This window comes from Drosophila kikkawai, chromosome 2L, assembly GCF_030179895.1.
Source record: "Drosophila kikkawai strain 14028-0561.14 chromosome 2L, DkikHiC1v2, whole genome shotgun sequence".
NCBI lineage: Eukaryota > Metazoa > Arthropoda > Insecta > Diptera > Drosophilidae > Drosophila > Drosophila kikkawai.
Window position 1 is genome coordinate 21,992,474 of NC_091728.1, and position 14,041 is coordinate 22,006,514.

Sequence of the window (14,041 nt, forward strand, 5' to 3'; positions counted from 1 at the left end):
AGCGGGATGCTTCGATGGCCGGCTCGACTTACAAATGCTTTTGCCCATTTTACATTCCCAACAAAATGCACAGCGACCGGAAAAGTAACAGAAAGCGGGGGAAACAGTACCAAATAAAAAAGAAAAGAACGATCTCGGTGGACCATTGTTGTGTGTTGGCCAAGTGACAAAAATCAAAGTGTCTAACAATTGGTGACGCTTCTGCAATGGAGCATGAGTCGGGCCAGGAATCCGGCTCTGGCATCCAGCGATACACTCAATTTCCCTCTCTATGCAATCTCCTCTTGTTTCTCTCTCCGGCAGGAAAAATCCCGGCCACATGGACATGGCTTGTCCTCAGGAGATTTCTGCGTTATGTGCTGACAGTTTTGTTGACTGCCGACTATTTTCCAGCTCCAGCTTCGGCTCCTGCTGCTGTTGAAGCTGGTGTTGGCGGCACAACTTTTGCTCTAATTTAATTAAAAGTTTTTTAGAAAAAAAAAGAGGATGAAAACAAGTGGCACAGTTAAGTCAATCAGAGCTGATCTAGGTCTGTAGAGAGTTGCAAAAGGGCGGCATAATAGTGGCTTTCAGTTGTCTATATTTACAGAAAAATATATAAAGGCTTTCAATATTAATACCAAAGTAATTTAAATAGTTCCTCTTTTTAATTTTACAATTTTTATTCTCCTAATCACTCACTTTACTTATAATTTCACGACATTATCACCTTAATCAGGGCCAACATTATACTAACATTTGGGTATCCTTTAGCAAACTCTTCAGGACACACGTAAGCCGCTACGTGTTGCTGATTATCTGCCGTGTGCTTAGCACTGAATTAAGTTGCCAAAAAACGTGGCAGGGCTGCCAAAAGACGAGAACTTGTCGTCGCTTTGTCGCTTTTCCTTCAGGTGCGGACTCCTCACCCCTTTTTGACTTTACGCTGAGCCCAGGCAGTGTCAGAGTCAATAGCAACTCCGCTCCTGGGAGATTCGATGGCAGGTGAAGGCGATTACCTGTGCCGACCCCCAACAAGTGGATGGGGACATAGAGCTGCAGGCGGAGTGTATGTAAGTGCTTCACTGGCAGAGACACGCCTTATAAATGGCTGCTGGGATTTTTAATTCAATGTGCGTGTATGTGCAAAGCTGAAAAGGATTTTGCCCCCGGGTCCCCAGCTCGAAAGTGAATTAAATATCAGCTTGACTTAGTTGCTCCAATCGAGAGTGATTTGCAAATCTTTCATGAGAACGATTTTAGAATTGAGAATTTATAGAAAAACGAAGATATCCTGCAGTGACAACTTGTATTTTGCATTTTACGTTTCTGACTCCGCCCAGTGATTTATTAAGGGATTACTTTTACACACTTTACACATTTATTACCAGCAATAAATAATATAAATTCTGTGCAACTTTCTGCACAAAACACTTTGCAACTCAATGACAGTTCTTAATTACAATTTCCGCTCAGATTGTGGGCAGATGATGCTCGGTGCGATGGAGGAGGTTAGCGTTCTTGTTCAGCGGCTGCAGCTTCACGTAGTCCTGATGCGGATGGTGATGATGCTGTGTGCTCGGAAGCAACGGCAAGGAGGTGTTTGAAGTCTGAAGAGAAAGGGTTTTCAATTAACTACTCGGATTTTCAAGGATAAAACTGATTCAATAAACCTTTGATTTATCACGGGCCGCTGCAATGGCAGCCGCCTGGGCCGGTCCCGTCTGCAACTGCTGGGCCGCCGTGGCCAGCATGAACTGCTGCGAAGCGAGCTGCTGCTGGCGATGATTAGCCGCCTCCAGGCTGGTGATATGCTCCTGCTCCCGCTGCTTGGCTATGTAGTCCTCGAAGTAGGAGTGCTTGATCAGCTTGTCGCAGGACCAACGCTTGGCCGGGTCCTTGTCGAGGCACTTTCGCAGAAAGTCGATGGTCAGCGGGTTCTGCAGTGACTTGGGCGGCATCTTGTCCTCCAGCGGCTCCAGCGTGGGCGGCACCGGCAGCGTGATGCCCTTGAAGTACTCATTCTGTCCGAAGATCTGGATGTGACGCGGCAGCAGGTCGCCCAGTGTCTTGCGGATCAGGTACAGCTGGTCCACGTCGCTGCGTCCCGGCCACAGGGCCTCGCCGCGCACCAGCTCCGCAAAGAGGCAGCCGATGGCCCACACGTCCACGGGCGTGCCATACTGTGTGTCGCCCACCAGCAGCTCTGGCGCCCGATACCACCTGGTGGCCACGTAGTCCGTGTAGTTCTCCCCTGGACTGAGCATCCGGGCAAAGCCGAAATCGCAGAGCTTCACCTGACCCTGTGCGGTTAGCAGGATATTCTCCGGCTTGATGTCGCGGTGCAGGCAGCCCTGCTTGTGGCAGTAGGCCACGCCCAGCAGCGTCTGGTAGCAGATCTGTTTGGTGAGGTGCTCCGGACAGCCCTGTGGATGGCGCTCCAGCTCATGGAGGACGGTCAGCTCGCAGAACTCGAAGACCAGGTGCAGGCGTCGCTTGCGCCGGAATACCTCCAGCAGGGAGACTAGATTCGGATGCTTGAGGTTCTGCCAAACAAAGAGGGGAATTCGCTTTAGAAATAAACTTTCAATTTAATTTTATTATTACCTTGAGTAGCCTTATCTCTCGCAGTGCTATTTTACGGATGGCCGGATCGTCCTCGGACTCCACGAACCTCTTCACCGCAACCAGAGCTCCTGTCTCCCGATCCCGGCACTTGTAGACCACGCCGTAGGAGCCCTCGCCCAGCCTACTGAGCTTCTCGTAGCGATCCATCTTGCTGCTACCTTGTGGTCTGTAAGTAAGGGCACAAAGACGAGTTATTCCCGGAATCCCCACTCGAGTGCGGTTAACATTCAGGCTGGGTTGAGAGTGGATTTTACCTTAAGCTCAAACACTGACCACGTTTGATGTTTGCACGTCGCATTGCTTTGCATTGAGCACATAAAATGTTTAAAAGTTTTTCTGTTTGATAGCTCAGACACGAACACATATGGGATCGAGTACGAGTACGAGGAATGAAGTGATTTTCGTTCTGGTATTTTGCTTTGTGGGCAGTTCGATGATTTTGATGTGTATATATTTACAAGGTTTTTTTTAGGTTAAAAACATTGGGTTTTGTTTCATTTTTGGGTTGTCCAGAACGTTGTCGAGTCTTGGGTTTACGAATTTGTTATGATTTGCGTATTGGGTTAGTTGCTTTCGATGAAATGAAACGAATAACAAATGAGAAATCGTTAAGAATGAGTAAATTTATTTGGGAAATTGAGGTGGTAAAATAAAATTGTGAAGTTGTGTTAAACAGATAAAAGGTTTCCTGAACATTTTTGTACTTAAGTCTTTGAGATCTTGGTAAACTAACTTATCTAAAATGTACAAGAAAATATTAAATAAAATTCTAAAGATCTCACAACCTATAATATCTAAAATTCTTCAAGTTTTAATACCCCTAAACATCCCTTATCCTTTCTAAAACTAATTTTTATCCTTTACCAAATAAAAATCGATATTGTTAATGTGGAACCTTCATTAGATACAGAGCCCAGACCAATTAACCTCCCCCAATCCCCCCGAGAGCACGAAAGCTATATCGATTTTTTTTTTGCCCCAAACTCTCGTCGCTCGAGAACATGTTTTCTTTGGCTGCTCGAGGTTTTTATGAGTGATACGGCCTGGCAGTTCAATGCCAACTCAAAGCCGAGGTAATTGAACTTCACTTGAGCCCTTGCCGAACGAAGGAAGCCTGGCCAATATGTGTGTGTGTGTAGGTCATAAGCATAACATGCAATTAAGTATTCATGTGCAGGTGGATTGATGGCCAACACAGGTGGGGTAAGCAACAAACGGAGGACATCGAAAGTGTGGCAAGCAGACGACTTACCTAGGCACCCATCTGGCTAAGATCTGACGTATTTGCCACTAGAGAGTTTCGTATTAAATTGTGGATGAATCTCTGGTTTATACAAAATAATTCAATGGATTCGGGTTAAATCTACGATACACACCATGCGCCCAGTGCTCTCTTCCACGGCCCTCGCCCGTCGTCGATCAATAATGAATTTCAGCGGCCAGACCGCTAGAACAGACGTTTGTTTTGACTGACAACCAAGCACTGAAACGGGGGAATCTATCGCCGGACGGGCTCTGGCCCGGGTTGGCCAATGTCATAGCAATGCGACCGGAGTTAACAAAGCGAAAAACCACAACAAAACCAAAACCATGCGCAGTTGCCCCCAAAGTTCTTCAAGAAGTTTCTCCCCTGTAACGCCTGATGCATGGGCAATATAAAGATACTTCCCTGGCGCCATCTAGGGAGTATCGGCGCAGTTCCAATCTGGGTGCAGAGCGGAGCTAAGGGGGCGAAACTCACCTCTAACAGGGGCATGTGTCAGCGATCGGCTGCGACCCGAAGGAGGGTGAGAGCTAGGGAGAGGGATCCCGCGCGATTCGAGACGGAGTCCGCTTTCTTTTGGTTTTTGGCAGCAGAGCGAATAAGTTCGTCATCAAAATAAAATTAATAAATAAAAGTTCGAAAAGTCACGCGAGTGGAAGCTGATTTTTTTTTCCTACGCGTTGCCGCTGCCAAAACAAGAAGAATTTAAAATAAAAGCCTTAGGAAGGAAAAGTGGTTTCCAGTTTTTAAGATCCCCAACAAGCTCAGCGCTGAGTCCCCCAGGGTGAGTTGTGGAAAAAAGGAAATAATAAGGAAAAAGTATACTAAAATTGGAAAAAAATCTATACAGGGCCCGGCGCTTAATAAAAGCCCAATTTTTCCCCACCTTTTCGGCGAAGAAAGTGCGCTCATTGGATGGAAAAAGTAGCGGAGCATAAAGCAACCGCCTAAAACTAAGCTACAGATCCCAACAACACCGCCAACGCAGCAGCGCGCGATAAAAGGGAAAGGAGGAGCCCCTCAGCCCCTTGCCCCCGAATCTTCACCGTTGGTTTCTTTTCGTTGGGTCGGAGCATAGCCAGCATAGAAGCAGCATAGGGAAGCATAGAAGCATAGAAATTTGCAGCAACAACACAAACTAGCGGGATGAGCGGCGACTAGCGGCGATTCTTTCTTATTGGTTTTTATCCCGCTCCGCGGTTCTGAAACAGTTACATCGAAGCAACCGCCAGCGCAACTCAGAAAAAATTGTTTCCGCGGAGCGCGCCTTCGGAAATCCGGGGAAGATTTTCAAATGCCGCGATCGGAGTTATCGCAGCCAAATTTTAGTGATTAAATAAATTTAGTGGTAGTTAAATTTTTTTTTACATTTTTTTTTGTTAATTACAATAAAAAAAAAAAAAAAAAAGATGAAGTAGTGAGCTAGGGAAAAAGTGATTAAATGTGGTCGACAATAAATTTTCATGTGTGTTAGGGCGAACCTTTGTCTTCCTGTTTCCCCCCTCAGTTCCAGCTAGCTCGTCGAAAGCGCTTTCGCCGGTGGATCTGCAACAAGGGTGAGTGAGTAAGAGTGGAGGATTCTCCAAGAAGTAAAACGAAAAGCCGTATTAAGCATGTCGCCAAACACATAAGAAAATAAAGAATAAACACAGAGAATTATACAATTAATGAAATATCGCATCGATCGGCAAGGCAATCTGCCAAGGTTTTTTTGTTCAGTTTAGCCCACTGTGCGCTGACTAAAATGAGCCGAAATAATTGTTTTTAAACCAATTTTTTGTCACTTTTATTCCTGTCTTCGCCACAAAAAAAATATATATATTAAATTCCATCAATAATAATTATTACGCAAAGAATTTAATTGTACTTAGGAAATTTGGTAGTCTTTAGCATTATTTATTTATTAGTATTCCGTTGTTTAAATTATGTTCAATGTCTCAATTATATGTTCGTGTTTAATTAGGAAATAAATTACCTTTTATAATGTTTTAAAAAAAATTTAATTTATTCGCCTCCACCAGCATGCCGCCCCAGTAGAGCCAGCTATGGTTTATAGGGGTCATCAAAAGAAAATATAGGTAACTACGGATTAGATGGCCAAGGTAGGGAGGGCTGACAAGGGACCTCGACAACATCGGAGGATCCCAAGCCCTAAGTATGTTATAATGAGGGAGTAGCCAGTCCGCATGTGTGTTGTGATCATTTGATTTCCCTTCCCCCTTTCTCGTCGCGGCACGCAAAAAATTTAGTAAGATACTGATTGCAAAAGGCCATCGCGAGATTCAGGCAAGACCACCACCACCAATAGCCGACGAGCATAGCCGAGTAAATTAGCGTGCGTCTGAATCTTGCCTCAACATCTAGCCTGATCGTTACACCCCCCACTGTTTGTTTTATTTTTCCAGCGTCGACCGGAAGGCATTTGAGGCGTGCTTCTTTGGCATTCTTTGCTCGGTTTCTTACGTTTTCTTTTCTGTTTTTTTTTTGTATTCCTTTCTTTTGAGGTTACCTGGAGGAGTTTGGTGCCTGGAGTGCTCTGCAAACTGGGTACTTTTGCTGTGGAACATCGGAGAAGTTCCCAGAAAACTGGTGCAGCAGTGCAATGAGTGCCCCAAAGGGGGTGGCTTTCCTTTGGGTTTCATATTGCTTATTAATGCTTGAATCACCGGCAATTATATCGTTATTAAGGGTAGTTCAACTCGGTTGTATAATGGTAGAAAGTCCTGGGTAGAGCTAATTTCATTACTCAAAGGCCACTTAAAAGTTAACTCTTACGTGTTTGCATTTCAACTGGCTAACAAGCTGGATTTAAACGTTTGCTTGCATAATTTAAGGAATTATTTTGCTTTTTACTTTCACAATTACACACTTAAATAATTAATGACTTGGTGGAGTAGTTGCTTTTTAATGATTCTTATTAATGACACTCACTTTTATAGTTTAATTAGAGTTTACTTATAACTTTTGTTAGTTTTTGTCAGAATTGGTAGTATGCTTTCTTACCTTCGCAGGGAAAACAACTTGGAAATCTCAAACATTTTCATTGCTAACCCAAATTTTCACTAGCAAACTCTTTGTTTATATTTTTAGCCTGCCTCAGAGGCTTTTTCTTTTCCTTGTAAACTCCAATTGGGCCGGCAGACCTGCGCGAAAGCGAGTTGGCAGAACGACACGATGTGAAGACGCTAAGAGCCGGCAAACGACTGAGCCGTTTTCTTTTTTGGCTAGAACCAGTTTGGGCGGGCCAAAGCGGAGTTGTAGAGTGGCTCGATTGCAGCACGGACATTGCACATACGCCGTGTTGGCCTCTGGCGACTTTGATTCCCGTGTTTTTGTTTGCTCGGGCCTCGCGTGCGGCATTAAATATGCATTAAAATGCAATTGAGTAACACGAAAGCAAGCCTCTAATATGATTTATAAGGAAGTATCACGCATACGCCACGTGGTCGCGGAAGAGTCGTTCCAGAAAGCTTGGTCAAATATCTCTTTCTGGTTGCGGTTTTCTCAGCCTTTTGACCTTTCCGACTGACGGCCACAGAGCCACAGAGCGCCGCTCAAGTGGTTTCTGCAATTCAATTTGCATAATTACAGTGAAGCCCCCTCGACCACGCCCACGCTACCCCCTACTGCTTGCCTATTTATACATTTGACAGCTTTTGTGTTTCGCGAAAACACTTTAACTTCCCCCGCTAGAGTTCTCGTTTATTTCAGGCCCTTGTGGCTTTTAATTATATTTTTTGTGTTGCTGTATTTATTGTTCTTGCTATTTGCCTACCATAGTAATTTATTGTTCTCCTTAGGTTGATGTTTGCTTTTGATTTTGGGGTCAATGCTTCCCAGTTCATTGGCTATTCAAGCATTTAACTTTCCGTAGGCGGAACTATTGTTCAAATACTCTCTGCTATTGACCCTTTGCTATTGTGTGGGCAGCAGCACCACAAGTGCGAAATATATAAAAGTTTCTGGAGAGGTGGCCCAGGTCTGGATTTGAGGGGATAATAATTGGCAAAAACAAGAAGCTTTTCCTTTTTTTTCTTTTATTAATAAGGGATTTAAGTGCTGAACTGAAAAAATCTAATTATTATTTTAATCCTCTCTTTTTGTATATAAATAAGTCCTTTTGTAAGGGAATTTTAATAAATTAAATTATTTTTAATTTAATATTGTAAAGGTTTAAGCTTTAAAAACCACACAAATTTACATTTCAGTTAAAATTTAAAAATACATTTAGATTATGAAGTAAAAAACATTGTGATTTAAGTTACCATATCCTCTGTTTTATGAGACTCTAATAAGACTTAAAAATTCGTATAAATATTACCCTTAAAATTGCATATAAATAAATTCCTAAAATCAGGTTCAGCTTCAACTGCCCTTTTGGCTGGTAACCTTGCTTACAATTCATAAAATGGTCTAAAAACAACGAAACTTGGTTTAAAAATAAGCAGTGCAATGAGCGAGTTTTGGCCAAAACTGTGTTTGTGTGTGTGTGTACTGGGGGGTTTGGTAAAATATAGAAATAAATATGCCAGGCAATGAAAAGTTTTATGGCAACGGGGCTGCTCACTGCCTTCCCCGAAACAGAAAGACAACGTGGCAGGGGCAACCAAGAATAGTTAGATGGTGTTGTGTTGACGTGGCCTTGTGGGAAAACAAGCGTAAAATGCAATAAATAACAAGCCATTAATGCCAAATGCTCGCACACGCACCGAACCGAAGCGAGGAGAGGCAAAGAGAGGCTTCCTGTGAAGGCTGTGCAAAAATCGCAGCACTTTTACGGGCGCGGCGGCCATACGGGTGCGTGTGCAAACAGAAGGCCAAGGCCGCTGCAACACCAGGCCGCAAATGTCATTGCAGAAAACTTTATCCTCTGCACCATATTTCACTTTCGTTCCGCAGAAAAAGTTGCCGAAGCTAATTAGGCCCACGAAGAGGGAAACTAATCGACCGATGTACTATATGCACCCACCTGTACTCCCGTGGCTCGACTAGGTGGGGCTCATGGCACACCTGGAACTTCTGGATGAGGCGGTAGAGGAACGAGTTCTGAAGCGACTGCGGCAGGTACGACGAGTAGCTCTGGAACATCTCAGGGAATCATTTCCTTCGTAGGTTCGCTTTGCTGCAGGTTCCCAGGATGACTAAGTCTCGGCCCGGCCGGGTCCTGTCTATTTATTTTATCGATACCCGGCTTTAAAATGCATCGGACATCATGAATATTTGATGCATGAGTCGTCGCAGACAGGTGCAAGAAACAGCTCCGATTCTGACGTGTCTCGTGCCGGCAGCACTTTTTCATTTTGTTTTTTGCCCTTTTTTTTTGGGTCAACAAACATGGTGGGGGCACATGCAAATGAACCGAGGCGCATTATGCGCGAAGTGAGAGTTGCGACGGAGGGCAAACAGATTCTAGGACCTGGCCAAAAACAGAATTCGCCACATGCAAAAATGAGGCGCACGAAATCAGGGGCCCCGAGACCAAGGGGGAGAATGAAAGCCGACTCGAGGCAGGGGCTCAGTCATGCAGGGGAAAAGGGAAGGGGGGAGGGAAGAACCCGGGAAAGGTGAGATTTACTGTGGGAATGAGAGCGGCTGTCAAATGCCATGAGCCCGCAGGTGGGCGAGAAGCACCAGAAAAAGTGATTTCTCGGAATTGAAATCCTGTTCTGGAGGAGTGTCTCCTCATTCGCTATTTTTCTAGAGGTTTCTGGATTTCTTGGGAATATTTCTCCATATTTTTATATCTAAGCTGGCCCGGTTTGAGCTACATAATTTTAGGCGAAAATTAAAACAGGTAACATTTTAACATTTTGCAGTTTTCTAAGCAACAAAAAATTTAAAGTAAAATAAAACAAATTTTAGTTCGAATGGAATTTAGGGATAAGTTTCAAGGAATCTTTGGTCACTTATTATTAAAATAAAAAACCATATATATAAGTAGAAAAAGCTCAGTAATATGTATACGTTCCAAAATCTACTACTTTATCTTTATTTAAAAACAAAATAAAGTGTTTCGTTTTAGTTTCTGTTTGCCATTGTGTTCAATGCCACCTAATCCTGCATTATTATGGTTATTATTCGCTCGATAAACATTCCAGCAACTTGTTTTTCGGTCTGCTTAACAACTATCTCTACCCTTAGCCCTTCCCATCGATCTCTCATCTCCGCTCACATTCCATTTGCTCGTTAAGCGGACCCCTCAAAATGATTTCAATCAAGCACAAATAGTGTCTCTGTGTATATTTTTTATACATTTTTTCCATATTTCCAGTTCGTTTTCGCCAAAGCAGAAGCGCAAATGGCGTTGACATGTGCCCAAAAAGGGTTTCCACTCCGTCTGCATGGAGGAAAAGCATTAAAAACCGCTAAATCATCCGCTGCCACTGCCGCTTTCCCTGCTGCTGCTGCTGCTGGTTCTGCCAATAAGTATGCAATATTCCTTTTGAGCTGCTCGTCTGGACTGTCTGACACTGGGCATGGCATGGTGGTTATCAGGGGGGTGGGTTTTGGGGCTGGGAAACCAAACAAAAAAGGCAAACAAAAGCGACGAACGCATTTCAATGCAATTTGATGTCTGTGTACTTGAGTCCTTTTCTTCTGGCTTTTGTTCTTTTTTCTCCCTGCTCCCGAGCACATATTCCTTTTGATTGAATTTCAATTTGATTGGAGTTTTTGTCTGCTTTCAGTCTCCTTGGTTTGTTGCTGAAGTTTTGTGTTAGTTGAGTAGACATTTGTTGGTATTTTCATTACTTTTCTTTATGTTGGAAAACTAAGAAATTAAGTACTATTTATAAAGGTAATATATTCCAAGAATTAGAGCAAAAAATATGTCGAAAAGATAACAGCAAGTCTGGAGGTTAACTGAAAACAATATCAGGGCCAATAGCGTTTACCGTGGCGAAATACTTTTATCTGTCCGCCAATCTTCAAGTTCAAGTTCAGGCCAAAACAATGCAAGAATGTTTGAAAAAACTTCTCCGCACCAAGCAAAGCAATGCAAAGTTTACAACTTTAATGGTAAGTTACTATCAAGAAAATTTCAGGGATTTGAATTTATTAAAAAAAGTTGAATTTTTAAAGTATTTTTATATTTAAATATATCAGGTTATCTAAAAATGTCTTTAATAATAATTTAAAAAAGGTATTTAAATCCTTTGAAAATAAGGAAATAATTCATAAGCAATCATATATAATCAAAAAAATACTTTCAAAAACCTTTTCAAATAATTTCAAGTCTCTGCAAAGACCTCCCAAGAGAATACCTTCAGTGATTACATCCCACTTGACTTACCTCCTGGGCAGAAGTGGAAGGTGGTTACCAAACAGCCACAGACGCTTCTCTCCAAACCATTTGTCCATAGACAAAGCACTCACTAATTGTTCAGGAAAATTGTCTTGAAAACGCCCTATTCCGGGCCGACTTTCGCAAGTGTTTTCCACATTTCACTGCAAAATCAACTGAATTTACTTTCACACGCGGAAGGAATGCGAGGCGATAATTTCGCGTCCGTCGGCTGGAAATTATTAATGTACTTTGTTTATAAGCCTGATTCCCGCCGTAAATGTAGGCGGAATTTTTACGTGCGCCGGCATTGAAAACGCCGAAGACAATAGGTCGGCGTCATCTCGGGGGGAGTGGGGTTTGTTGGGGTGTTGGGTTCGTCGGTTGACATTGGCAACGCGCGTTCGAGGAGGGAAATCCGTAGCCGAATCCGTCTCGGGGTTGGTTCCGTTGTATTTAAGTTATTAATAGTGTTGTTATAGCTGTTGCCGTTGTTTGTAGTTTGTTGTTTGTGTTGCGCGTTGTCAATCTGTTGTCATTAAAAACAAACAGCGAATTTGAGCAAAAGTTTACTCTTTGATTTCGAGCGCAAAATATCCAATGATTGGGAATGGGGCAATTGCGTGAATCGGTCATGGGAAAACGTTTAGAAAGCAAATACCAAGGACCCACGTGTACGACTAAACTTGGAATACATTGTGGGTGGATTAATTGCTATTGGTTGATCATTGATATGTTTACATAAAGAACATTTTATGGCCTAGAGATATTATGGGGTAAAGGTATGACTAATTGTAAAGTAAAGATTTGATTTTAAAGAAAGAAAGAAATATAATATTGAGTATTTACTTTTGCAGAAAATGTTCGTTTGTTGTCGACTATAATTTAATACTTTATAAATCACCCCATGACCCTCTATGTTACTCATCTTGTAACGTCTATGTTGCAGATTAAATATAAATATAAAAAATATCTCTTATTGTAGTGTTCCTTTAGCTTTCTCCTGCCAAAACAATAACGATAAGCCGGGGCATTCTGCAGGCTGCAATCAGAGTTTATTAGAAATCCACCACGGGCAACGGCAACGGTAAAACGGCTCAATCAGAGCCACCAAAGCTTTCACCTGGCCACTTTAAGCCTGGCAATGCCTTGGGCATTTGCCGGTTGCCAAAGTAACGGCAAATTCACCCGGCACCAATACACGCTCACGGCAACCAAAAGCCGGCCAGCACACACATACATATGTGTGTGCCGAGGCTCAAAATACACAGGACACACAGGACACACCGACGCACTTGCACATGTGTGCTTACACATACATTTATTTTTCTGCGTTGAATGCGCTTTGCATTTTAAGCTTTTACTCGTCCTTTACGGCTGCTGTTTTATTTCTCACTTTTTGTTTTTCGGGGATTCGTTTTTGTTTCTATGCGATTTCACTTTTCCAGCGGCAACAGAGCACAACAACACAAAAGAATGGCCGAAATGAGATAACCTCTAAAAGCTGCTCGTATGCTAAAACTAAATAACGGCATTAGAGCCAAATGGCAACCAGGACGCAGAGGTAGACCGACTGCAAGACCTTGTGTGTGTGTAAGGATAGTAATGCTAGTTGTTTGGAGTACAATAACTGCAGGCCCCTGCAACCCTTGCAACCTCCACTTTTCTGGGGTGTTCTCTCTGGTTCGAAGTATCCTTTATTTTTGGTGGGTAAAAGGGTATATAAGTGATGGAGAAAGTCCTTTAAACTCCTCTCTATTTTTCGTTTAATATTACATTATCAGAAAAGATATTTAAATATTTGTATTATTTTATATGTTTTTAAGAAAGAGACAAGTGTCTAAGGATCATCAGAGCTCTGTGGTAATTTCAGTAACAAATAGTATGAAATAGTAGCCAAGTTATATCATCAGTTAGAAGTATCTACTGGTCGCTGATCTCATCCATCAGATACCTATCCCTTAAGAAACTCTCTCCCTGGGTATCTTTAAGTCGCCAGTGTCCACGAACTGCGTTTCCACTTGTTTCACTCTGGCAACTTGGTTGCCAGGACAACTGACAAACGGCAAGTGGCAACTTGAAGCCAAAAACAAATGCAAATTGCGGTTGCCTCTCTCTCTCACTCACTCTACGCTCTCTCTCTCTCTCTCTTGCACGTGTTACAAATGAGTGCAATTGTTTTCCATGTGCAACAAATTTTTTATGATTATCCTCCTTTTTTTTTACTGTGGCTAAAAGAATCCTCACCGGCAGGACTCCGCAGGCAGCTTTAAGTTGTTGTTCTCTGTGAAATTCGGCGGAAAACTCGAGGCAGGCAAGAGAGAGAGAGCAATGAAAAGTGGTAGTGGAAGTAGAAGAAAAGCTCCAGCAGAGCAGGATTAACACCTGTTTTGTGTGCGGCGCCAAGCTCTGAATTTATTGTATTTGTTTACAAGCTTTTTGCGTGCGCAAATTCCTTGTATAGGTCCAAGTTATGAGCTAGTTTTGGCCCTCATTTCCCGGGCTCACGCTCCGGAATTTCGCCAGCGGCGACTTAACGGAGAGTTACGGTACGCCCAGATAATGTGAAAAGGAAAGTGCAGCCGCATTTCGTTTGCATTAGAATCGTGGCATCCTAATATGCAGGGGGACCTGTGCAAAAATGGAAAGTTAACGATATCCGGGGAATTTATGCGACTAAGCTGGGATGCTGGGGGGGAGTGTGTGAGGGTTTTGTGGATTGTCCTGAGCTGACACTTTCCCGAAAAAGGGGATTTCTTGAGGCAAGACAATTTGGAGGGAGATTAGCATAGGGCTTAGTTGTAGGTTGTCTGAACATCGCGGATTTAGACAGTCTAGAGAAACACTTTTAATAGCGACTTAGGGATATTGTTATCATAATTCAATGT

At 42.9% G+C, this 14,041-nt stretch overlaps 1 protein-coding gene across 4 annotated transcripts; it reads right to left on the reverse strand.

Annotated features, from left to right (window-relative positions):
- Positions 1-1,361: 1,361 nt before the first annotated feature.
- On the reverse strand, positions 1,362-11,422 carry LOC108073626 (cyclin-dependent kinase-like 1). Of its 4 annotated transcripts, none has more exons than XM_070283554.1 (4): positions 11,163-11,422; positions 2,587-2,773; positions 1,653-2,525; positions 1,362-1,589 (listed from the first exon to the last, which is right to left on the reverse strand). In XM_070283554.1, exons 1-4 carry the CDS (start codon positions 11,228-11,230, stop codon positions 1,452-1,454), a joined length of 1,266 nt encoding a protein of 421 aa, XP_070139655.1. In that variant the 5' UTR covers positions 11,231-11,422; the 3' UTR covers positions 1,362-1,451. The 4 variants fall into 4 exon arrangements, with proteins under 4 accessions (XP_070139655.1, XP_017020814.1, XP_017020816.1 ...); XM_017165325.3 differs by lacking the exon at positions 11,163-11,422 and adding an exon at positions 8,841-8,959; XM_017165327.3 differs by lacking the exon at positions 11,163-11,422 and adding an exon at positions 6,875-6,999.
- Positions 11,423-14,041: the final 2,619 nt, after the last annotated feature.

Excerpts from the sequence above, each read along its gene's own strand:
- LOC108073626 (XM_017165325.3), bottom strand. The coding sequence starts at position 8,959 with ATGTTCCAGAGCTACTCGTCGTACCTGCCGCAGTCGCTTCAGAACTCG. Across the intron at positions 2,526-2,586 it reads GAGAGATAAGGCTACTCAAG|AACCTCAAGCATCCGAATCT; the intron begins GTAATAATAAAA and ends TTTGTTTGGCAG. Across the intron at positions 1,590-1,652 it reads CGGCCCGTGATAAATCAAAG|ACTTCAAACACCTCCTTGCC; the intron begins GTTTATTGAATC and ends CTTTCTCTTCAG.